Consider the following 26,931-nt stretch of genomic DNA (forward strand, 5'->3'; position numbering starts at 1 on the left):
ATTTGTCATCACACACTAAAATGCCAGCGTAAAGCCATAATGTGCATCAGAAAAATGCAAGCTCTCAGAAATGAAATGCCAGAGCAAAAAAAAAAAAAAAAATCACATGATGGATTTCAGCGTGCGTTTCTACCTCATGTTTCAGCGGGCTGAGCATCGGCGGAGGGCAGAGTTAGGCATCGCTGAAACCAGGCGGCACGGTCTGCGAGATTAATTCTGTTGAACTAATGGGATTCATATGAGTTGTGAGGTTTCTAATTTATTTACTTTGTCAGTGATACACACACACACAGAGCAACACACAAGAGGGAGGAAAAACACAAATACAGTAAAAATGCTCCCACTTTACAGTAAGTGAGAGATCAATAATGATGGATGAGGGCCTTTTATACAATCGGCATGTTCTCCTCAGTTCACAGCCATATGACACCACGCCTGTGGCTATCCCATTCTGCACTTCAGCAGTCAATCACATCGCAGCTTTAAAAATAACAGTTTGTTAGCACCATTGATTTAGCACTTAGAGTGTGTCCTTATTACCTTGTAATTATGGTCAGTGTTGACATAACAGCACAGACAACCAGGCCTCCCACCCTCTGAGAGAATTTATGGGCCCTGGTTTTATTACGGCCATTTCGTGTGCCTGGGTCCCCCGTTAAGCGACGGGCTTGAGTTCTAGCCAAGGGCCCGTATTTCACTCATCGAGGTCAGGGTCCTTAGGAATTCCCCCCGTAAAACTGAATGCCGCTGGGGGTCTGCGTGTACATACAGAAGGCACAGGGAAGCCCTCCCCGAGGGCTCATTAAAATGAATAGGCGATTACAGGCTATAATCCAAATAATGCTATTCATGAGGTGAATGTGATGCTATTAGGACGCAGAATGGGACACGGGTGGAGTCGTGTCGTCACAGTAAACCAAACATTCGGAAGTCGTGCGGGCATCACCTTTAAATAATTTACAATGCTCGCTTGAAGTCTATTAGGAGGCAGTTAGGGCGCTCTCTCGTGGTCTGTCACCTTGTTATGACTCCAGCGTCCAGTTTGACAAAACAAGAGTAATCTCTGTCATTAAGATTGTGAGATACAACAGCAAACTCCTGCCTCCAACCTGGACTTAGTTTGCCTTTAAGGTCTTTGGCGAGGCAGTAATCTGATGCATACAGTGAAAAGTAATAACGGCGAGTGGGGCCGAGGCCATCTGAGGCGGATCTGAAGCCCAGAGCCAGGACCCCTTTGTCTCCCCGAGTACAGTGCTTTTGTCATCGCTGTGAAAAATTGATGTGGCTGTTTTGACATTTCCCCCTATCAAGCAGCACACGCAGACAGACGAGCCTGGCATCTCATTAATCTGCCACTGCCAAAAGAACTGCAATTATAAGTCCATCTTCTGCGAGGGGCATTTTTCACCTGTGCTCTATCTGTTGTTATAAAGAGGAGGCTCACATTCCTTCAACACAAGCTGACACAATTCATACATCAAAATCCAAAACCCTGACCTCTTTGAAAGGATTGTTGCACTGAAACTGTTGTTAACCAAAAAAGGACAAATACTCAAAATTCACCACAATCTACTGGTGATTAAAGATGCAAGAAATCATGACACTAAATACATAATTTCCTCATCTCTAAGCTCATAATTACTTACAAAAGAAAAAAAAAAAGAGTTCCTTCTTCCTGCCTCTCCTCTTCAGATAATTTAGTCTAAACACACAACATGATGATTCAATTTGAAACCAACCAATAGCAACAGTGTGGAGACAAGTCCCTGCACGCAGCAGAGTAAAAGTACCCAAATTACAAGCCATCGATTTCCAGTAGGATGTCTTTTTCCTGGTAGATACTCCGCATGTAACTACACGATGGCCATAAAACACAAGGAAATAGATTGAAGGAAAAGAGCTGAGATGCAGGATGGCTTCACCTGCAGTTTCACGTCAGACAGAAAAGGAAGAGCCTCGCATGGCTGCCTACTCAATTAACCCCTGTGATAGAGGCGCCGTAATGAACAACAGCACCATTACGCAGCACCCGAATGGCACTTCACCCTAGTGGCCCGCGAACAGACAGCACCGCTGTTGGTGCTGCACCAAGATGCTAACGGACAAATCTAGATGCTGGAGATATCAGCATGTTCAGAAAGTAAATGAGGACGAGGTGATTACTGGAGTTGATGTTGTTTAACCCTTAAATAATTGCACGTTTTACACAACTGCATCCTATCCTAAACTACTGTAATTGGTCCAGTAATTATATCTACGAGTCAAGCGTGCAATCGGGGACGGATTTCCATTAGGGACGATCGAGGGGAAAAACAAAGAGTTGTGAAAAAAGCCTAAATAAGCCCTCGGATTATTTTGTGCTGATGGCGATGCTGACCTTGCTGATGATGTAGATGAGATCTCCTCTCTCGAAGGTCAGTTCGTCTGACTCGTCGCCCTGGCAATCCCACAAACCCTGGTAGTAGTTGGAATAATCTGAGGACCAAACTGAAAGGAAGCACAGGGAACACATTTAAATAGAAGAAAGCAGGACGTAGATGCAGGGAAACTTTAGGCTGGAATAAATAAGTTACTAGACGGAGGCGGAAACCTTGTTTGCTGCTCTTCTCGTCGCTCTCATCACCTGGATTTCCAAGTTCTTCGTCTAAACAAACAAAAAAGGAAGAACAAGAGTATTTATCACAGGTGTAGAAGTAGGATTACTCATAATCACAATTACTTTGGTCAATGCTCAAATCATGATTTAATCATCAAAGAAGAAACTTGTCTTTTTAACCCTCACGTAACAAAAATATGACATTATTTTTTAGTGTATATTATACCTGTATGGCTTCCTTTACCTATGAAAGACATTTTACAAAGTGAATGTAATTAATTGTGTTTTATAAGATTTTATTTTGCTGAAAGAAGTTCAGAGATTGCAGTTCCACCTACTCTTCATGTCACGTTTAGATGGGATCTAATTATCAGTAATAATCAGGTAATAGTGTCATATTAACAAAAGCTATATGTGGCTGTATTAGTCTGTATGTAACAAAGTATGTATGTGACATTTGTCTGGTTTGGATGGGATCTATTAGCTGAAACGCACACTGTCCTAATATCCCTGAAAGGCTGTCCACATGCATGTCTGCACTGGCTGGTCAAACCCCAAGTACTCCAGGTTATCTCTGAATCTTGTTCTAGGCCATTAGCCGTGGAAAACATGACAGTGCAGGGGAAAGTTACACTAAAATCAAAGCTTATAATATTAAAAATCACCAGAACAGAAACTTCCATTAAAAAATTACTGTAAATAATTAATAGCAGGAGAGGTAGATTAACAGAATTACAGTAGCAAACATTTTAAATGAATAAAACATCACAACAGTGCATTAAAATACATGACTGACCCCACTCAGCCACTTGAATTTTAACTTCAACCAAAAACTAAATAAATTAATGCAAAACTGAACCAAGTCTTTGCAGAGGCAGATGTGCTGAAAGGCAAAACCAAAGAATCCGTGTTAAACATTTTATATTGCTCATCTTGTTTTATTAATTGCTTGAAGCCAAAATTGATATTTAAATTAAAAATTCGACAAAGTGTGCAGCCCTATCCAGAACCTAAATATTTTAATATCAGTGTCTAAAAGAAATACATTTAATTTTTAATAATAATAAAAGGCATTACCTGCTGGTGGCCTGACTTTAACAACTATAGTTTATAAATAATTTATATTTGTCCCACGTGTTAACGAGAAATGAACAGCAAAGAAATTATGATAGAGCCAGACAAACAGAAAAATTAATAAACTGGATCATTTGCAAATCCCTGATGAATCTCAGCATGACACAAGCTGTTAATTCTTCTTTAACTAGGATGAACTCTGGCGTGAGGATCAGCCTATTAAACCGCAGGCGGGAAATGTTAAAGAAGAAGAGTTTTTTTTAAGCCACGCGGAGGCGGACATGTCATTGACTGCGGGGCGTGGCACCCGGTGGTCTGAGAGGTGACACGGTGATATGCCTGCCCTCTGTCTCCCACATCCATCCTCCACACAAACCAGCTGACAGCAACGCCACAACCCAGCAACACTATCCACCTTCCAGCACAGGCTGCACCTCTGCTTCCAGGAAGAGCAGGAAACACGAACCACACACACACATGCACACACATACACAAACAGACACACACCATGTGTCCAGCTTGAATGTAAAAAGTTTAGTTTATGTATACATGAGGGATGCCTTTGTCTTTCCCCGTTGCTTTCTTTCTTCAAACAGATAATCACAGCTTTCTTTAAAAAAAATAATAATAATAAATTTAAAAAAGTACAAACTGCGGCACTTTGTTCCTACACCAAATGATCCAAAAGATAAAAAAAATGAGATTTTAAATGTGCTCGCAGCGGGTCCAAACATTTGTTTGGTGCTCTTCGACTGCGAGCATCGTTCCATCGAGAGGCCACCGCTATGGGCCAACGGTTTCTATATCAAAGTGATTTAATTTTCCAGTCAATAAAATCAGTCATCAGCATCAGAGCCAATACCAGCCGCTGCTCTGCATTCTGCCTGCAACTGAGTTTTGCTGCGACAAAACTGACATCGCCTAAAAATGGATGCTGCAGTCACGGATGTCATTTTGCAAGTTTGCAAACTTCACTGCCGTCAGCACTCGAAACACATCAGAAGGAAACTATCAAATAAGACATTGTGAGACTTCCTTTGCATTCCAATTTAAGAACACGAGTGGAGGTCCCTTTTAAAACTTCATCGGTAGTACCATGTTACGACACCGGTGACAGCTGGGAGCCTGGTGGCTCAGCGGTTAGCACTAACAGGGCTTTCTCCAGGAGCGCCTTTTCTCTCCTGCCCTACAGGAGACAGTTTATCCTCTCCACCCAGGACACTCTCACAGGACGTTCTTCCTCTCTCTTCCTGGTTAAAGTCACTAAAAGGTTACTAATCTATTGTAACTATTTTAGGGTCTTTACCTTGCAATGTGAACCACCTCAAGGCAACTGTTGTGGTGATTTGGCGCTATATAAATAGAATAGAATAGAATTAAAATAATCAGCTAGCATAGCAATCATAAAACATTAAAAAAACTGAGGTTACTACTACAGCAAGCATGCGAGTATATCTAGGCAAAACTTGTCAAGTCTCTTGTCAGGTCTGCACAGACAAGTCTGAAGAGCCTACAGATTCAAAAGCTGCCTCTGAATAAACATTTTAAGAATTAGATTACAAAACTGGAGCTGAAACGTGTTCAGACCTCTTTCCTTTCTTTCCTGCTGCTAACATTAGCACCACGAAAACCGGCTGGTGGTTACATGTTGCTCAGGTTGAGTGGTTATACATCAGTTTATTCGGTCGCAGACGGCATTTTCTAAACCAAAGTGCAGCAGAACAGCGCTGGTTTTATGTCGTTTAATAACTTTCATCACACAAAAGGAGAACCATGCCTCCATCTGCTGGAGCTGCAGCCCCGGCCATATTAGAACAAATAACGTGACTAGAAATGAATAAAATTGTATATTTTTTAGAATCATCTCTGGCTTTTTTGCTTTTATTAGGCAGTAAGAGATGACAGGAAGGTGGGCAGACAGTATCGAACCCGAGCGCATCGATGAGTATGGCGCACGAGGAATGCATGCCACCAAGGTTAATTCAGTTGGATTCAGTTTTATTTATGTAGCTGCCTCAAGGTGCTTTATCTTGTAAGGTAAAGAGCCTACAATAATACTAAAGCAAGTGACCCATGAATAATCAGTACAACCCACAAGTGTTTCCATATCATAGTAATATCAGTAATAATCAGGTAATAGCATCATATTAACAAAAGCTACATCTAGCTGTATTAGTCTGTATGTAACAAAGGGTAAAGCATGGATTAATCAAATATTACATTTAATATACAAGACTGGTAACAAAACTGGATCATTAAATTATTATTAAGCCATCCTTAAATGTGTTTCCTTATTATTACATTCAGGAAGGAGGTTGTGAGATTGTTTCTGTTTGTTCTGTTTGTTTGTTTTTAGTAGGACTACTTGGAGAGGATTTGAGGTGGGTCTTTGCTCAACTGAGAAATTATGAAGTTAATGATTAACTTCTAGAGTCAGTGGGAATCCAGATTTGGATGTGGTTGTAAAGAAAATGGAAATTTGGGGCCATGCCCTCACAAATGCATCCAACGTCAGAAACTAATCCAGATACAGATCTTTCTGGATGCAGGGACTTAATTCATGCCATTATGCAGAGGCAGTTTTCACCCTCCTTTTGTTTTTGCCTGCTTTTATCCCGAAATATAGATTTCAGTTTCATATTATCTGTTGATGATACCAAGCTAGGTTATTACTGTGGTTTTACCGTAATTTTTATCACTCTTAACCCTCTATCATGTTATTTCTAAGCTGTAATGTTTTGTTGTTCTGTTTTAGATAGTTGCTTTAATTTACTATTAAACAGCACTATTTTTAAATCATACACAGCTTTCACAAGTGTCACAATAATTTGTTTATTTTAAGGTCAGGGGGAAAAAAACCTAAAAGTAAACGTGTGCTATATGAAGACATTTTTTACTAATTACAAATGGAATAAATGCTTCTATTTGCAGAGATAGAAAGGTTCCTAAATGCAAACATGGCAGCTGATCAGTGAAAATTACTCCCAAATTGAATTATTGAACAGTCTGTAATCACTGTGTAAAAGCCGAGCAGAGGGAGGTGCAGCATGACTGATAAGCGAAGGGGTGAGAAAGTGAACGAAAGAGCCCGTCATTCGATATGCCATCTGTGGTCAGGGTCGGTACCTCTTCCCAGATGGCTCTGAACGCCGGCGTGACAGTTTGAAGACTGATTCCCCTCTCACCAGTGATTTTGGCAAAGGTAATGTACTCACTGAGTGAAACTGAATCTTGATGTATCTTATCTAATAGAACGAGTGATGGACGACGGCCCTGAGAAGATCGGATCACCCCCTTTTGTCCTTCTTGGGATCTTGTAGCCATGGGACTGTCTCTCACACACACACTCACACACACACACAGTCATGGGGTCTCGTCGGTCAAACTCTAATTTCTATTAAAGATGTGACATTAAGAGCTTCAGATCTATTTTAAGCTCTGCGAGATGCAGTTTTTACTTCCTTTCATCTAAATTGCTGTTGCCAGGCAATTTTAGCCAAAACTCTTGCTTAGTGGATTGAACTGTGGGCCATTTGTTGCCTGGCAACATTAGCTAATTGGACGGTCTATGACGGAGCGAAACTAGCCAGCTCTCGCTGATTTCAACAACATAACTTGTTCAGAGAGATAAGGAGGGAGCAGATTTGGAGTAGGTGTAAGTGAATCTTCCTCTTCCTGTCCTGCAGCAGCCACCCCGGTGCTGACAAGCTTATTAGTGTTGCTTGATTTAAAATGAGCGATCAGTCTGGAGGAACCTGGCAACACAAATTTCGCAGCAGGGAAAGATGGCAGATATTTCATGTTGCAAAAATCCCCCAGGGTTTGAGCGTCTGTCTGACTGAGTATCATGAGGGGTTGTGTGTGTGCGTCACTTCTCTGTTTATTTATCTGCGCAAGTGTGTGTCCAACCACATCCTCATACCTGGCAGCTCCTCGTAGATATCTTCTTCCTCGTCATCCTCCTCCTCTATCTCCTGTCCTCTGCCTACTCCTCCTCCCCGGGAGGCCAGGGTCGGCCGAGTTGGGGTTTCGTTGGCCACCCCCTCGATGTCATCGTAGGTATCCTCGTCCTCCTCCTCGTCATCGACGGGGATGAAGTTGGAGCTGAGATCTACGAGGGAAGGGGAAACAATGTGATAGAAAGTGTTAGCGTCACAGCGTGGCACAAAAGACAGAGACATGCATTAAGGGCTAAAGTAAGAGAAATGTCCGCCACGTCCTCGCTGCACAACGGGGCCGAGACACGTGCCAAACAGCAGCGGTGACAAACACTGGTGCCCCCGAAACATGCTGCAAACCGTTATCATGCTCATTAGCTGTTAGCCTTTATATTGTTTTCAACTAAGCAATAAATTATTGTTAAAACGGCAGAGAAAAAAAGCGGTTATAATTTCCATTTTGTCTGACAGCTCAGACCTAGAGGAAAAGGATAAAACACAAAGGGGAAAGCACATTTGAAAGGTCAGATCTAGCAGATGTTAATAAGTTATCGGTTGTTGTTGATTTTCACTTTATAATTTTCCACAATCCAATAAGAAGCCTCTCCCTCTCACATCATCCCTGTGGTTCCTGCTTACCATCTGTTTATCATATTCATTCTGGGTCGTCCTACAGATGAAGACGCATCCCATCTAACTGCATCTTTTGTTGCATCTCATACGCCCCCTCTCTCTCTCTTTCTCTGTCCTTGCATTTAAGGCAAAACGTTCTGGAAAGCGTGCCGATGCACTCAGATGAATTTGAAGGTGAAGAGGATAAATAATCATTTGCATGCTCTGGTTTTTTTGTAGTAAAAAAAAAAAGGCGTGGGGGGTGGGAGGAAGTAAGACAAACTGCCGAGTGTCCGTTACTTCCCGCAAATCAGTGGCCCGGCCCGAGCCCATTTTAGCGTAGACGAGGCACGACTGCTCGCTCAGATGGAGGAGCTGTCTCATTGCAGGCGACTGGCCATTGCAACACAGGGTATCAGGTCCTCTGCCGTACACCAGCAGCCAAGCAGAAATCAATGTCACTGGAGGATAACCAGAACATCTACCAATCAATTTCCTGTAAGTTGGAATTCGGTAGGAGGGTTAGGGGAGGAGTGGAGGAGAACCAGAGCTACACGATGGTGCACATGACATGGTGGGTGACATGTCGAATGAGGTGATTCAGGACTCTTGTGTTCAGCTGTGTAGTTAGTGATGGATGGGGCGGTTTTCGTATGAGTCAGAGATGACAAAGAACTCCCTTGCACTTCTGACCTTTCTGCCCCTCGAAAACACAAGAAAACTTTAGTACAAAAGAACATTTTTTAGAACATTTATACTGCTTTAACTGTATTTTCCACTTAACCTATGTGACTTTTAAAAAGCCAAGTCAATTTTATTTATATATAACAATATATATTTGTCTTAAGAATGGGCTATCATTGAACAGTGCAGAGAGAAAGGAGGAAAACAAGGCAGGGAGTGGTTTTCCATAATGAGTCATATGCAATAAGTCAGAAAAAGTAAAATAAAGAAAAAAGAAAAAGAGAGAGAGAAGCTGGCTTACCTCTAAGTACAAAATTGATTTGGTCCACCCATTCTCTGGCCTCTTGAGGGCTGCTGGCAGTGAACTGGAAGGAGAGAGCGGCGATAATAATACTGTGATTATAATTTAAACGTGCATTTATGTGCCTGGATTTTTATTCATTTTTATTTCTAGCCATATAAGAGGAGAGAAAAAGAAAGAACAGATATTGCTCTTTTTAAAATAGCTGTGAAATGTTAAAAAAAATATCTGAATCTAACTAAAAATTAAATGACTTGGAAAACAAAAACGCATTCCACGTGTACATTTATCAAACTACATCTTTAGTTTATAAATGTCACAAAAAACACATTCAACCCAAACACAGACTGAAAACCAGGCTGAAGCTGGGGCGACATTCTTCAATTCAAACTTAGAAACTTAGAGGTCTGTACGATAATAAGAGGTTAAAAAAAACTAAATAGTTTAAATCTTCAAATAAGAAAACGTAAGACTTTGAAGACAGACTAGACACAAGGAGAGAAGGGTAATAAGAAACAGGTAATCAGACACTAACGAGAGCAGGAAAAAGAACAAAGGAAGGAAGTAAAACTACAGAAAATCACCTGAATATCTAACCTTCAAAATAAAACAGGAAATAAACTGAAAGAGATGTAGAGATGATGAGACCGATGGGAATATAGGAGGCAGAAGAAGGAAAATCAAGACCTGAGGATTACAATAAAAACCTAATAAACAGAACCAGGGATACAACAATAAAAAAGCAAAAAAGGCAAAATTGTATTAGTCTAGATAATCTGATAATGTTTGAGGCAGCTGTGACTTTGATGGTGGAGTGGGATGCCCAATAATTACAGGGTCAGCAGCTCGATACCTGCCCTCATGGGTCTCACCGATTGTTTTAGTGGTCTTAGTGTGCGTGAGAGGATGAATGTCAACCTTTTATAGGCACAGACAATGTGACGCACAGTGACATTTTACAGGAGAAAAATAAACTTTTCAGAAGTTTGTGGGGGACTAAGTATGCTCTGACGATATCATTTCAGTAAAATGTATTTTTACTGCAGTTTAGTTTTAATTCAGAGACCAAATATGTTTAAGCACCCTTTTACAATCCCCAAAAGTCTCGATAAAGTGCCAAAAGAATGAATCCTAAGACCCAGGAATTACATTAACATTTTGCTCTTCAAGTTTCCTGAACTCAAAAGTCAATGGGGTCTTTTAAACAGGTTACATGATGGTTGATGGTTAGATGGTTAAAACCAGCTGGTTTGGCCATGTGCAGAGGAGGAGTGGATATCCTGGACAAAGGATGGTGGTGACATAAAGCTTTATTTAAGCTTATTTATATAAGCTTTTTCTTTCCCACTGAAATTCTGAAATAATCCAAAAAACTAATGTTAAAATCCAACCAGCCTATTGTCTAAGGAACCAGGGCAATGCTAATTTTTGGATTGGCCTACAAAAACCTTTGCAAAATCTTTGCAGGACTCCATCAAACTATAGTATATATAATTATATTTTTTTTTTCTGAGCCCTAGAAGACGAGTGAAGAACTGCCAGAAGAAATCATGTCAGCTCTTAATAAGACATGATTTTACTGGAGTTTATTTCTTTAATAATAATAATACAGAGATAATACAGACCTGGAAGGGCCGTTTTCCGGGAGCACTGAGCTCAAAACAGGCTTTTCTTTTGGAGTCTTTTCTCAGGTTGGTCACCATCTGTACAGTGTAGTCATTGATATAAAATGAACCCTTCTGCTGTTTATCTGTAGGGGGGAGAGGAGAACACGCAGTGGGATGAAATCCAATTTAAAATTATGCAGCTGCGATGTTTCCACATGGTGGCATTTGAAAACAAACCTTTTTCACTCCCAAAGTAGTAGAATATCGAATTGTTCAGGATGCACCATCTCTTCTGCCACTCTGGTCCAAAGAAGCTGTGGTCTAACGAAAAAACAAAGCAAAAAAAGGAAATTATTCACAGGAAACCAATTCTCTGTGTGTAAACAGATCAAAAAGCGGGACAAATGAAAGAGAGACTGTTAATAGTCTATCTGTTGTCGTACCTTTTCGTTTCTTTTCCAAGTAACCTTGCTTCAGGATGTTGGTGAGCTCATAGGCTGCCACTGGAAGGATATCCTCATCGTCTGTGAGAGCAACCAGACGTGAAACATCTTGTTATGTCTGTCTAAAATCAATTTATAATCACAAATGAAAAAGAAACAGTTCCTCACATGAGAGAAGCTGAAATCTGAGAATTTCCTTCTTGAAAAACGACTTCAAGCTTTGTTAACATTTTTTTCCAGTGAATCAGCTAATTGACAAAACAACTAATTGTTTCCTCACTAACTCCTTATAAGCTACACATACACTTCCCTTTTTCCCTCAAGGCACTTCACACACATCAGAATATAAAGTCTCTATCCCCGTGGATCAAATACATCCCTGCTAGTCTTTAGGAAACTGGGATCAATACTTCTACAGTGCTGCTGAGCACTGCACTCCATTCATCTGCTCACATTGCATTTTAATGAGAGGAAACTTCCTGTGGGGATTAAAAACCTCTCGTCAGAGTGCAGAGTCAAAATTTAAACATGACAGGATGATAGTTAGGTTATGATCAATTACCTTTGCAATATCAAACTAAAATAAATACTTGAACCCCAAATATCTACTGAGATGATCTGAAATATAACACTAAACGTGCTTCAGAACACGTTTAATTATGTATGCATTATTTTACATAGTTTAACGCATCATTATCAAATCATAAAATATCTAGAAAGCTTCTGTTATTTACATTTAAAACAGAGATATTGTAAGCATAGTTATTTTGTTAGCGTCCATTTCTGTTGTTGTAGGACTTATAAGGATCAGTCTGTCAATAAAATCCAGATCTCCGCACCGTTAGGAGTAAAAACTGGTATATAGTTTGAAGTCGGCACTTTCAACACAAGCTGAAATGAAGACTCGGCCCGGCTGTGTCTTGCTCAGGGTCATTTTAAATCAGTCATGTGATTTGGACATTCACTCCGGAGGGTTAAACAACGTTGAGATTTGACTGGAGAGTGAAAAGTGAAAGGCTGTTTTCTCAGATTGTTGAAAAGACTTTATATCTAAATGTGGGTAAAAAGTGTCAGCATGTAGGAAACATGTTTCCATTGAGACATGCACCACACAATGAGATACCCATTAGAAACAGTTTATCTGTAGATATATAAATAGTATAGAGAAATTTTATATATAAAATGTTATCTGGTAATTTAAGCCTGATCAAAACCACTCAAACAACTATTGAAGTATCTGAAATAATGTTTCTGTTGCAGGTAAAAAACATGACTAACACTGAATAGTAACCTTTTCAGAACAGTGAGAGTAGCTTTAACATTTCTCTTTGTTATAATGCTGCAGTTATATGAGATAAACACTCCACAGCAAGTTGCCTGAAGAGATGCAATTTAAACCAGCTGCTCCATGTTGAAGTTATTGTTGAACCTGTCAGAAGAAAATCAAAGTATTTTCCCATTTTCTAGCCTTTAGCTGTTAGAGAGGAACTTGACCTTACATCGACCTCATAGACCATCCTCCTCCCTGTGTTTCAGTGGGAGTACCTGGCTTTTCTACATGTCAAAAACAAAGCTCAGCTTCCTCTGAGTTCATTAGTCAACGGGGATTGGAGGAGCAGAGGAAGAGAAGGAGCTCCCTTTTTAGTCTGAAACACAGGAACAATTCAAAGACCATTTACACGAGTCCGTGTGACACCCCCATTCAGAGCAGCGATGACAGGGGGAATGCCTGGAGTCCATCCCCCTCAGAGAGGGCCTGTTTAACTGCTGGGAAAAACCAAACATGTCAACCCACAACTGGCTCCTCTGGGTCAAACAAAGAGCATCCCCCAACGTTAGACAAACAGGAACCTCTGTGTCATTCATAAAAATCACCAACAAGGAGAAAACTAAGTGGGTATTAGCCCAGCTGAATGGCCACTCCTGAACTTATTATTTGCCATCTATTCGCAGCGAGTTTCATCTAAACAACTCAGCTCCAGAGAGCGAAATAGAGCTATTACTGTTTTATTTATTTATTTATTCATTTTGCTAGGCCAACATCTCTGAGATTTAAGTTCACCACAAACCTGTGTGTGATCTGATAACCCCTCGTGGCTTCGGTTTGCGGTCCTGACAGATGAGCGGGTCATTCCGGAGCTGAGCCCCAGACACCTCACAGCACTAACACGCTCACATATCATCAGCCTGCCTTTGTGGATGGACTGACCGGTGACACTATAAATACAGAGGTGCTAAGGACTGTTTTGTCAAAGAGAACCTGATTCGGCACATCATAACAAACAGCGGTCATTATGCTCCTCCACCTCATCTATCCGCCGGCAGTCCGTCCATTTTTTTTTCTGGTCCTGCTTCCCTGTTGCGGCCCACTTCTAATCCCCTCATCCGTCTGCTTCCCTCGCTCTTCATTTATCTGCAAAGTCGGCCCGGCTAATAGATGAGGAGGTGCAAAATCAACACAGGATCACTCTGATCTACTTGAGTCAATAAACATTACACATTCGTGCGTGCTTAACACTTTAACGCCAGGTGACCTGACCTCCACTTGACTATCCTTGCATGCATCGTGAACACGGCTGCAAACATCGACTGCGGCGAAACAATAGCTCGAGATTCATCCACAGGGTAGCGGCACAACCTAAAAGCCTCTCGCTGTCCAATGCCGCTTGATCCCACCCTAAAATAAGCAGACTCTGATTGGTCCTGAGTTAACAATGCCTCCTTTAATGAGAATTACACACTAACACCTCTTTTGTGTTTTTTTTAAGAGGATATTCTGAGGTAATGTTATTTGAAAATGTGTAATTTAGGGTGTTAAAAAAACTCCAAAATCATCATGGTGTTTGAGTTTGAGTACAGGCACAGAGAGACACATTAATGCATCTAATTAAGGCCTCATCAAAATCGCAGACAGACGGCACTCTTTCATAAAAATCATAAATTGCGTTATCAATTATTCAGGGCAATGCCATGACTTCATTTTCATCCCTTTTGCGTTTTAATTAGCACCATCCACAGCTTTGGTATTGACATTAATTTGATGGCAATTTATTGATATTCAGCATAACCTATTTAGCTGAGTGCAATTACCAACAAAGAGAAGCAGATAGATGTGGCGTTAGAGTCGCATCCCGTGTTTCGTAAATCAAGGTGAGGAGTTGCTACTGGCCGCGCTAACTGAATCTAACGGCTCTCAGCGGTCATCAGTATGAAAAGATCCAAATGTAAGGAGATAATCAATGGAAAATTGACCAGAGATATGTGTTTAATTGATTCCGACAAAGGAACGTTTCCATAAGCTAGCCGACCTGCGTGCCGATAAGTGCTCCATTCTGCTGCCTTCCTGAAGTCGTGTTAAAACTCAGAGGGGATACATGAATACATAACAATGCATCCAAGCTGCCAGCGGTTTGCCAAAGCCACAATCTCTCATTTGGTTATTCACACTCTCCCAGCATGGTGTTATGAGCTCAGCAGTTGATCCCGCAAGAAAAGGCTGATTTATGTTAGCATGACCAGAGGGAGTTAATGTATTCTCTCATTAAAATCCACTTTAGTTAGGCTGAAAGTCAATCAAAGCCTGGATAGAGAGTGAATCAAAATGAAGGGAAATGGTCGGGTGGGAGGACTAATACGTTACATTAGATCTAACGGTGGTCATAATGCGCCAAAGATGCTATGAAAACACAAAAATGCTCTGAAGATGTTGATGGTGCTCCAGAAGATGGAAAGCAAAGCCAGAGGTCCCCTTAGCGCCTCTTCTCTGAGAGTGCTGGGTGGCAGGGAGCGGCGACGGCAGCGGCGGGACTCGGTCCCAGCACGGAGACGTGTACTTCAGAGGCTCCACTCTAACCATTACTATAAAATGGCCGGTTACATGGAGAGAAACACAGTGAGATGAGGGGGAAAAGCCTTAAATCAGGCAAAATGCTATTCAGTCTTGTTTTTTTGCACATAAAAACATGCCTTACTTTCACGTGGAAGCAGTGTGTTGTAACTGAGAGTGGGATCTAAAAACGTTTGGAAAGACGTGGAATTAAAAATTAACTGATAATATTTTTCCCTGTCCATCAATACTGCATGCCTGTGATGTCTAATAATGGCTGCCTTATGTGCCTGCTCTGTCTTTATTTAAGTGAGGGTGTGTGTCATGCGTGGGCTTTATTACTGTAGTCCCTCGTGCTGCAGAGGTTTTACTGTACATCTGTGGCTGTTACATTTCTAATGGGGATTTTCTTTTCTTTCCATTTCTGTTGTATTTGACTGTGTGAGCTCATAACTGTCATTAATGATTAATTATTCATTTATGTCTGATTGCAAAATACTGGCCAATACAATATCATGAAATAGTGAAAAATGCATCTTTGCTGTTATAAACAACCAGTTCATCAATTATTCTATCATTATTGGCTTGACTGATTGATCAACTTGTTGATTATTTCTTGACTGTAGATCAAACCCCATGATGTATAACGTTACAAGACAGTATTAAAAATGACCAATAAAATCAGGTAGTGTTTTAGCTTTAAATGTGGCCATTAATGAATAATTGTTTGATCGCTAGCTTGTTTGTTTTAAATCCTGAACATCAATCTGTCTGCAACTAACAAACATTGTCAATACTGATTAATTTGTTGATTATTTGTAGATTTTGTATTAATACTTTGGGTAATAAAAAAAAGCTTCTTACGCTGTCCAAAGATGTAATTTTTGCTTTATTAAATGAGCAATAAAACCAGGCGGTGTTTCCACTTTAAACATGGCAATTATTTATTAATCTTAATGCAACTCGTTCATTTCTTTAATCCTAACGTTAGTCCTGCCTGAAACTGACAAATATTGTCAATATCGATTCATTTCTGGTCTATATGATGTCATAAAATACTAAAAATATTTCCTATACAGTCCAGCTTTTCTGCTATAAACAACAAATTAATTAATTATTCAATTTCCAGTCACTGGCTCGTTTTTTTTTTTTTCTTTTAATACTGAACATCAGCTTGTCTGCAACTAATAAATATTGCCATTTACAATTAATTTGGTGATTATTGGTGATTATTATATAGATTTAGATTTTCAGACTATAAAATGTTTTAAAACAAGGCAAAATCCTTCTTATGTGCTTGAAAAATAACAGTTTTGATATTATAAATTACCGGTAAAAACCAAATGGTGTTTCAATTCTTACATTTGCTCACTGACTTGTTTGTTCCTCGTCGTAAAACGATTCTCATACTGTTCCAAATTTCAGTTTCTATACTAGTATTATTATTATTATTTACCTCAGACAAGACAGTTAATAAAACAAATATCTGATTACTGACTTGCTTGTTTCCTTTAATCTAATTAACTTGCCTATAACTAAAAAAAATTATTGATTCACTGCTACTGACTCATTTGTTGACTGTTTCTTGCCTGTCGGTTATTACCCTATAAAACAAAAGAGTAATAAAAGAGTGAAAAACGTGTTTTTTATTGTATTACAATTATAAAATAATGAGTTTTGCTATTATAAATGGCCGATAAAACCAAGTGGCATTTCAGCTTTAAATTGAACAGTTAATTAATTAACATCTGCTCATTGGTTACTGATCATTTCCTTTTGTTTGTAAAATGTATTTCATTGCACAAAAAAATTCAATTTTGTTACATATTTTTTTATAACTGTATGTATTTTTCTTTTTCATGCCTCAATGCGAGCTCTTTTACTGGTTTCTACAAATTCATCTACTTGTTTTACAATTAAGAAATGGGCATCTGCTTTTAATCCTTAACATCAGCTTCCCATCATAGACTTTTGCTCAAATCCGGTCATTTTTACACCACCCTGATGTGATTTCATACATCTCATCCCTTACAACTAAATAACAGAAGGTACAGAGACAACAAACTGCCTGAAAATCCCAGTGTTTACTTGTTATTTTGGGGTAAAATATCTGTCACATTGGGATTAATACGTATCTGTGCATGATGACCCACCTAGAAGCACAGGTGTAAAATAAGGGCAGAAAGTTGTCATATGCCTCCCTTCTCCTCCACTCAGTCCTTGAGCACGAGGTGCTTTCACAGCGCCTTACGATGCAAGAGGTATTGCAGTGAATGCAGCATCAGGGGGGCAGGACCTGACCCCCGGGTGAACTCTGCTGATGAGGTGAAACAGAAGGCAGAGAGAGGCTCCCCGGCCCTGAGGGGGCTACGGGGAGGAATGCTGCTGATTCCACAGACGAAAGGGAACGAGACCGCAACCTCTTCGATACCGTCCTTGATTAGGAAAAAGGATTCACTCGGTGCACCTTCACCCGCCTGGCGCTCAATCTGCGCACACGCCAGGCTAAATTGATACATTTTTCCTCATTACAGTAGGAGGCCTTTGCAGTACATCCCTCCAGCGAGCCGGCCGTCAGAAGGGAGGAGAGAAACTGAGAGGCACTGAGGTTAAGGGCACAGTGTCTTCCCTGCCCTCCTTCCCTCCCCCTGATTTGATTAGGACTTCAGTCATCGATACATAAACCATGTTTAGAACCTCCTAATGCATGTGTTTGAACCGAAGAAAACACACAGATCATTATATCACAGCTGTATCACCGTCTAATAATACTTAAAAGGATCAGAAATGTATGCAGGAGTGATCAAGGTTTTCTTTTTTTATATGAGTCAGGTCTTAATAAAAAAATCTGACTCGAGATCTGAGCAACAGAACAGAATAAAAACTTTCCTGCAAATATTTAATTGCACTTCTTGACTGATTTTGATTCAGGACATTCGCTTAGGCTGCATCTGCAGAGAGTTATCTACTGTTTCTGTTTTTCTGTAACTGTGAACAAAAAAAAATATATTTATATTTATGTATTGCCCGTACTCGGGAATAGATGTTAAGTCATTCTCGGTTTTGCTCCACTCCTACATTCAAACATCACGGGCCGGCCACTGTAAAGACACTAAGGGGCTAAATTTACTATGTGACATCGGCTTCCCCCTGGGCAGCCATAAGCAGCGTCTACAGCGACCCTGAATTTCCCTTTTCTAGATTTACTACCACTATTCAAATGCTTAACTGCAGATACAATGATCCTCTAATCGCTGGGGATGGTTTTCAGCTGCTTCGCTGACAGAGACCAAAAAAAAAAAAGAAAAAGAAAGAAACAGTCGTAAGAATATAAATACCAACAATGGAGGAGTTCGGGCCCACAGAGGAGCCTGCGTCTCAGTGATAAAAATGGGATACAGCGCAATCAAAGGCAGAGCCTGGAGGGAAAAACACTCACAAAAAAATCAGCACACTTGCCCTCTGAATGTACAGTTATTGCACCTTTAAAATGCTCCTGTGATCGCCGCTTAAATGCTTTAAATGTAATTTTAAAGAAAGGACCACGATTTTAGAGCAATATCTCACACCTATTACCATTTTATATAAAGCACTCCTATTTATAGCCACTGTTGTTAAACACCATGTCAATAAATAAAGTTATATTTTATGATTTCCGATCATAAATCACCGGCAAATCCAGCTGGCAACAGGTGTGATGGGAAAATGATTCTGTGGAGGAAAATGAGACTGAACGCTTGTTAAAAAACGTCTTAATCAAATTTGATTTATTGACTTATAATTAAAATAAAAATGTTTTTTTAGTTTAAATTATTTTAGAGGACCAAAGTAGTGATTGTTCTAGCTCATGTGGATTCATTTAAATCAAAACAACTGTTCACATTAATTAATAATGAAATTAATACTACTATTTATTAATAATAATGAGCAGGTTTTTCAAACAGAAACTTTTTTTTAGTTTGGGTTATCCTTTAAATTTTGTTGATGAACAGCAAAACCTAACTCTGATATATTATGTTTTAGGGTTTCAATAATTCAGTCTTTCATAAAGAAGAATGACCCATAAATGAAGATTTCTTTTGAAGGATTTTGACACTTTTTAAAGATTAAAAACATTTTTTTTTGCTGAAGAAAACAACAAATAATAATAAAAAAAATAATTAAAGTATCATGGCAGCAGCTAAATTATTCAAATTTATTTAAAACATTAAAAGCTTCTTAAAAACAAAGCCAAGTAATTATATAACTATCAACTAGATTTCTTTTTTTTTTTAAATCATTTACAAACTTTTTAAAACTTTTTTGTTGCTCTTATCTTTTTGAATTTCTTTATAATATTGTAATATTAAAAAAATAAACCAAAAAAAGAAAGAAAAAGACCAAATAAGAAAAAAAAAGCCAAAACCACGTCAGTCGAGCTTCATTCGCAGGGAAACGGTAAATCAGCCTCCGTGACAGTAACTGCCGCGGAAGTCATTTAAAACTAATTTTTTTGACAATATACAAATGAACTCATAAAAAAATAATATAATATAAAACAGTAAGGATGATCATTATTCAGCGAATGTTTCTGCAGTATTGGTCAAGTTTTAAAATAATGTTTGCCCTCAGTTTTTAGCTATTTTTCCAAGCGACAACCAAAATTACACTCAGCATATTAAATTACGCAAAACAGCCTAAAAACGTAAAAAATTATGTTTATTTTACATCTCATAAAAAAGTTTTCATTTTAACTGTGATTAGTACTGGAGGGAATTTATATTTTAAAGTTAACTGACTAAACTTAAGTAATTACTGCATCCGTACTGCCACACAGGACCAAGTTCCTGTGTAATTACATGTGTTTCCATTCGACTCCTGATTTCTTTCAGATGAGCCAACTCACGGGAAAGGCTGCTGTAACTCAGGGGTGAAAAATTACCATTGTAGATAAGCGATCTTAAAACAGCATACAAGCCCACAGCAGCCCCTGACCCACTTGGCACACGCTCAGAGCGGTGACTTCTCCCAGCCGTGCGCAGAGCTCGGAGTAAAGAGGGATGCATCCTCGACATGCTCGGATAACTCCACAAGGGCAAGTTAATGACCTTAAAGTGCTACATTACAGCAACAATTAAACACAAGGATCCCAGAGGCACCGGGAGCCGCCGTGTCACTGTCTGTGTACAGGCCAACACATCTCTCCCATCCCCATTTATTTCCCTAAGAAATCAGCGGGGCCACCTGGGCTTGGCATTGAAACTTCATTCATCTCCAGAAATGGATTCCAGTGGAGGGCAAAATCAAATTCTCATTTGCAAGGAAGGGGGAAAAAGAGAGGGAGTGAATGCAGGAGGTACCTGGGAACGCTAACCTCTGGGTGAACCCGCCGCATCTGATAGTTTTGCTATTTGTCTGTGACATTGACAGCTCTGGGGGAGATTAGGAGCCACCCTGCCCCGGCTTCCCACTTTGCATTCTGCCTATGCGCCTCTTTACAGATGGACTGCTGCACATTTACCTTCGCCTGTTTTCCCTAGGTTTCAGCACGGCACTGCCGCACCAGAGGCAACGAAGGGATGTAATTATATGCCGTGCGACAATAAAACAAAGCAAATGAGAGGAGAGCTGCATCACGGGGCTTTCAAACCAGGAGGATGCAGAAAACTACACCGTGCGGCTTTTGGTGGTGGTGATGTGTGTGTGTGTGGGGGGGGGGGTTAAAGCCGGAGATGAGAGTGATGGATGCCCTTCGGTTAAATACGTCCAAATCCCCCCTTCAAGCCGCTCTCTTCTTGCCAGGCAGCGTGAGTGAGTGTGTGAGAGAGAGTGTACAAGATTAATAGTGTAAACAGCGAGGGAGAGAGGGAAAGAAAGGCAGCCAGGAGAGAGGGAGAAAGAAAAGACTATCAGCATCTGCAGCAGCACAGTAGCCCTCGGGGAATAGCGTGAACTTTTGAACCCTGATGGCGAGCAGTCGCAGCGATGCACAGAGCCTGCGCCTGCCTCGTAATGTGTGTGTGAGTGTGTGTGCTTCTAGAAAAGCACACAGACACCAACTGAAGGAGAGGAAAAGAGAGTGACGGAGAACAAGGAGGAAGAGGGGAGGGTCATTAGCATATTCCTCGCTTCCTCGCAAACGAGCAGCCGCTACCCAAATGTCACAAAATCCATACGCCGATGAACGCGCTGAAAAATGGATCTCCGGGCGGATATTCTGACGGACAGACAGCGCACGGCTACGTCTGAAGAAACTCTGTGTGCTCTGAGACGGCGTGGGCGATTATTCACACGCGCAGACGGGTCACGGGTTGGCCAAGCAAAGAGGCCAAAGGTCAAAAGTTCAGTGAGTGGGCAGACAGGCCAACAAACCTGCAAGCAGGTCACGTATGCAGACCCGAAATACTTTCCAGGTGGATTTAAAAGAAAGAAGAGAAACTGCTATGAAGCAGCTCAGCAGCCATATTTCAACATTTACCCACAAACCTCCTCCTTCCCCGTGACTTCATTTCGAACACAGACAAGGGCCAGTTGGCACATTAAACATTGCTGATTAACCCCCTAATGGGGCATCAATCCGTCAGCTGGCATCGCTTTTCTTCTACCTCACAAGCCAAGGGACCGAGCAGGGCACGCTGCACCCTCCTCAAACACACTGCACGTTACACAGCTTTTTTCCAGCTTCGGCCAAAATGACCGAATTCAGATTTAATATTCTATTTACTGGCACCGTGTAATAATGTTGTTACTGTGCACTTGGCTCCTCATATTCAAATGAGAAATAGGCGACAGCAGCGAGACATAACTTCAAATTGGTTATCCTACCGCATTCTTGTGCCAGTAATTGGTTTAGGAAATTGGGCCAGCGCAGCGATCGCTAACACGAGTCACCTTCCTTCATTCTTAACACTGGCCATAAGAGCACACCTGCGTTTGCAGCCAAAACTATCAGTTCATTAATCAATTTATCGACTGAAAACAGAAGCTCCTCTTGTTCCAGCTTTCCCATTCTTCGTCTAATGTGACTGTAGACCTGAAAACTTTAGCTGCCTGATCAAAAAAAAGCTAATTCCCTCCTATTTTTTTTTTCTTTAGAAAACAAGCTGCCGCCCTTCCTGCCTACATTTCAAATTAAATAATCTTAAAATTTAAAATGTTTATTGCCACACCTGAGATAATGCAGGCTGTACGGCACATCAAACTAAAATCATCACAATCACAAAGAAGACAAGGGATACGTATCAAAAGCGCCATCTTTTTCCTGCACGCCTCCTGAAACAAAGCTCTTTCTGCAGTGCTCTGTCATCGCAGCAGCTTCCCAGCAAACATTCCCGAGCGCCCAGCGGTGCTCCCCAATCAAAGAAAAACAAACAGGCGATTTCGACTTCGTAAACTTGACCTGCAAACAGCATGACAGGGCTAAAAGCCCCACATCACACACCGTCTCCTGGGGTCTAAGTGAGTGTGTTAAAGAGATTTTTGCGCGCCAGAGGGGGAAATTTTGTGCCTATATTTGTTTATGTATGCATAATGTGCTGGAATGGTGTTTGAGCCTCAAACAGCATCGAGAGAGAGAGAAGGGTGGAGGGTGCTGAAGCGGGCAGACGTAGATGGGGTGAGGCTGCAGGCGCGGTCAGGTCACCGGTGCGGTCGGCGGGTGAAACTCAGTTCACATTACCATGCAGACAACCCGGGCTAACAATGGAGGCTCCATCTGTTCCTGTCAGCGATTACAAATCTGGTGTCACCCAGTCCGCTGAAGACAACAGGCCACCGCATCTAATCAAACGGCACAGGCTCCTCCTGCGTGTAGAAGCAGCCATCGACTTCACACTCACTCACTCTCTGGTTAGGGAACACAGAGAGGCGAAGGCAGGCAGTCGATTACCACGGATAATACATCCTCCAAGTCACAAAGTCTCCATTGTGTACAGTAGGATTTAAAAAAAAAAGAAAAGAAAAAAAAGAATGACACAATTAAACTCAAGAGAGAAAACTCAATTTTCTACCTTCCCTTCTCCTTATCGCTACTCTCTGAATCCCACAAAATTATCATTAATTTTCAGTTCCTCTGAATGAAAAGAAAGTTCGAATATCATGGTTAACTGTTCCTCCTAAAATGTGGCTGATTTCATTAAGCGCCAGCGCCATTATTTCAGACCGCCCGGCAGAGAAGTGCGAACCATTTCTTTCAGCTGGCAGTGAACAGAGAATGAACTATGAACTCCGCATGCCCTTTTACTGAGGACACAGGCCATTCACTATGCTAACATGGTCGCCGTCCCCCAGCAATAAAAGACGGAGCGCTGCAAGGTGAACATTTGTCTTACAAAGTCAAATGTTATGATTATCGATCTGACAGTACAATGTGTGTGTGTTTTTTGTTTGTTTTTTTTTTAAATCAAAGCAAAATACAAACAGGGGATTAAAAAACTGATTACGGCAATTCGGGATAATTGGCTCCTTCTCACATTCAACACAGACAATGGCGTGACTGCGTTTTCGAGCTGTAACAACTATCGCTTTCCGCAGCAACAGACGGTGCCGTTTGTAGTTTGGTGTGTTACAATTATAGCCTTAAGGGAAAAATTTTTTAAGCATTTCATACTTTGATTTTGTTTGTTTCCCACAAAGCAAATGTCCTCTTGTTTATTGTAAAATGAACAATTTCAAAAAATGAATTATCGCGGTCTTATTGTCGGCTATCTTCGCGCCATCTGCCGTGATTTGTTTTCTCGATTTTTCCAAAGTTGCCCAGTAAAGGCGACGGTTACTCTTCTGTGAGCAGAAGAGCTCATTAAGCCGTTTACAAATAAATAAACGGGGGGGTTTGTGCTCGACTTCATCCAGCTGGCATTAAATACCGGTATCGCCAAAATGATTGGAAATATTCCTGTTTCTCGACTGGGAATTTCCACATGCGTCCCTGCTTTATCTCAAGAAAGACGCTAAAACAGCAGCGGAGATGGGCACCTGAGGCAGCAGAGGCAATAATGCCCACCTGCGGCATGTCATGTCAAGGGCTATTAGCTGGCACATAGCGTCAGAAATACAAAAACTCTGAATGGGAGGGAGGCGAATCAGAGAAGGGAAGATAGAAAGAAAGATTGATACAGGGAGAGAGGGATGGAACACTCATGGCCCCTCAGGTACAGTGTTGTATTTCAAACCCGGTTGTGGAAGAATAGAGGGGCTCAGCTTCTATCAATCACTGCATTAGCCTGCAGCTACAAAACCTCCTCTCTGTGTGGGCAGCCTCAACACCTCCCATAGTACACACATGCAAGGATCGGGAGCGGAGCCCAGGAGCCGCCACTGGAGGGAGCTCTAGGTCACCATTCAGGCTTTTGCAGCCACCACAACCCCCCACACTGTTTTTTTCACCAGCATCAGCATGGCCTTACCTGCACACTACCAAGGGAGGAAGAGCAGAGGAAGGAGGAGCTAAAGGAGCCTGGCAGAGAGGTAGGACACCAGCAAGGAGGAAAATTTTACACATGTGGTCTATTCTGTTCTAATTAAAAAGGGCGAGCGCCAAAGTAGAGAAACCTACGCATCCTGTGGTGAGGTGTAGGTGTGTCAGTGAGAATGCCGGGGGATAGTGTGTTAAAATTGCATTGTTTCCTGTCACAGTTATTATTAAATCATCTTTAAGATTTCACTGTAGCTGTAAGAACGTAGCTTCGGTCTGTTTGTAGGCTGCAAAGCATTTAAGCCATCTTTTCAAGTACAGTGTGAAAAAGAGCTACAGCTAGTGACTAAACGTCCACGTGATCCGACATAACAAGTACTGTGTTTAAGTGCAACAAGGCATCAGACATGAGAATGAGAGCCTTATAACTAAACACCATGAAGTGCTGCTCTCTTCCATCTGCTTAATACTGTATATACTGTATTTGTCAGTCAGGGTACCAAAATAACAATGGCAGGATAAAGGTGCTCTTAAAGCACTGTTACACACATAAAGTGGTATCGTCTGTGTAAACACTACATTTCAGGGGTTTAGCGCGCAGAACTCCAGGCACTATTCATAAGCGATCTCTGTGGGCCATCCGTATCTCTCGTGCATATTTTTTAAATAAACAATTGAGCTGACGGCTATTTACAACAATGTCTAGTGGTCATTAGGCTAGCCTGTAATGAACTGTCCGTATGATGCATTCATGCATAGTTTGAAATCTCCACACATTTCTCCATACTTTAGTCTATGATTACTTTATGGTTAAATGAGTTTTGCTTTCGGAGGTCAAACCAGATCTTCAAGGCACATCATAATAATTGTAAGTAATGCAATTATCTTGATAATTGTTAAAGTTTAATTAATAGTCCAAACCGATTGGTGTTTATATAACTGTAACACTGAAACTGCAGCAGCTTGTGGTTGAGCAAGCTTAATAATGGCTAAAATTAATAAGAATAAATTAGATTTATGATATGTGCAATGAACTGACATAACAGCTGTTTTCTGTTAACGTTTTTTTAAATGATCAAACACGAAAGTTAGAGATACGGCACTCTAATGCTGGCTGATATAAACTGGGTGATTTAATAATACATGAAAATGTTTCTGAGAGTGTACACAGGTATGTTGGTGTGCTGCCTGATGGTGTGCTTCATTAGAACTGCAAAGGCTGAATAAATGACCCCATCGCAACACAAGTAAAAATTTTCAAATTAAGAGGCATTATCATTGTGCTAAAATTATATTTCATCAGCCTGAAACAAACAGGCTTGTACAAAAATGCCCTGCTCACCCCATGGCGCACCGCCATGAGAACCATTGGTGCAACATACAATAAAGGATAATGCTGCCTGATGTCAGTGCTGCTAAGCTTTCATTTGGAGACGCACCTGCTGCTGCTTTTCTGGCCGTTTCTGAAATTAAGGGCCATCAGTTTCATGGTTTTAACTTGTGCTCGGTCTAACACTGGCTCGCTGTCTTTACCACCTGCTGTTAGCTAAACCCTTGCTAACCTGGTAGTCGTGCAGCTCACTTTTCTTTTGAAAGAAACGCATTAACAACAGACTTTCCTCAGTTTGCTCCCTCTCCTTTCTTCCTTTTCTTTTTTGACGCTTTCTTGAGGAAAGACATGATTCAAGGTGCACATTTGCATTGGCCACATGAAATAAATTAGCTGCGCTGAAAAAGCGAGTCTGAGCAAACTAAACAATTTTACATCGTTTGTAAAGTGAAAGGTAGAAGTGGCAGCAGCCTCAGCAATATTTTTGTAACCAAAGTCACTCGACTGATTCATTCATGCAATAATTACATAGACACACAAAGACAAACTTCTCATTTCAGGCTTGCTATGACTACTCCCAATAGTCCAAATTTCCCCCCAATACCTGTCACAGATTTGGGTGGAAGATATGATAATGTCAATATTTATGCTAAATATGGTCAGTAGAAGAGGTCAAAGAATGAATCCTGTGGAACGCCTGCACTCATGACAAAGAAGGGCACAACACAGTGACAACTCCTCTTTACCTTTTGTTTAAAGCAACTTATAGCCTTTTAGCAGAAACACAAATAGTCACGTAACGCTCAGGGTGAAATGTAATACTTTGGTGGTTGTTAAAACGTAGACAAAACACCCTCTGTGAAGGTGTTATGTCTTTATACTATGATCTGTAAACTGTAATGTACACATAAAAAGAGTAGACCCAACAAATGTGGAATGACTGCGATTAAATTAAATCTATTTTTAAGATATGTAAGGTGGTATCTGTTTGGCCTACCTTCTGTTGCACAGCCATTATTTAGAAAATTAAGGGAAATGCAAAATATATACATTTTGCATTTTTAATGTTTCTTGAAGAAAACAAAAATAATATATTATTATTCAGTGACTTTACTAGTCAGGTCTAGTT

General features: G+C 40.7%; 1 protein-coding gene across 5 annotated transcripts in view; it reads right to left on the reverse strand.

The window, feature by feature from the left end:
- skap1 (src kinase associated phosphoprotein 1) overlaps window positions 1-26,931 on the reverse strand; it is a 42,228-nt gene that overhangs the window by 9,478 nt on the left and 5,819 nt on the right. For all 5 annotated transcript variants that reach the window (XM_085466866.1, XM_085466867.1, XM_085466865.1 and 2 more), the window contains 7 exons: window positions 11,256-11,336; window positions 11,050-11,133; window positions 10,831-10,955; window positions 9,206-9,269; window positions 7,593-7,781; window positions 2,591-2,644; window positions 2,378-2,487 (listed from right to left, as the gene is read on the reverse strand). In XM_085466866.1, coding sequence (XP_085322992.1) covers window positions 2,378-2,487; window positions 2,591-2,644; window positions 7,593-7,781; window positions 9,206-9,269; window positions 10,831-10,955; window positions 11,050-11,133; window positions 11,256-11,336 — 707 coding nt within the window. The remainder of the gene's footprint in view (window positions 1-2,377; window positions 2,488-2,590; window positions 2,645-7,592; window positions 7,782-9,205; window positions 9,270-10,830; window positions 10,956-11,049; window positions 11,134-11,255; window positions 11,337-26,931) is intronic.

Source organism: Copadichromis virginalis, linkage group LG8 (genome assembly GCF_057382275.1).
Source record: "Copadichromis virginalis isolate Kocher_CV1m ecotype Utaka linkage group LG8, C_Virginalis_male_GT1.1, whole genome shotgun sequence".
Classification (NCBI taxonomy): Eukaryota; Metazoa; Chordata; class Actinopteri; order Cichliformes; family Cichlidae; genus Copadichromis; species Copadichromis virginalis.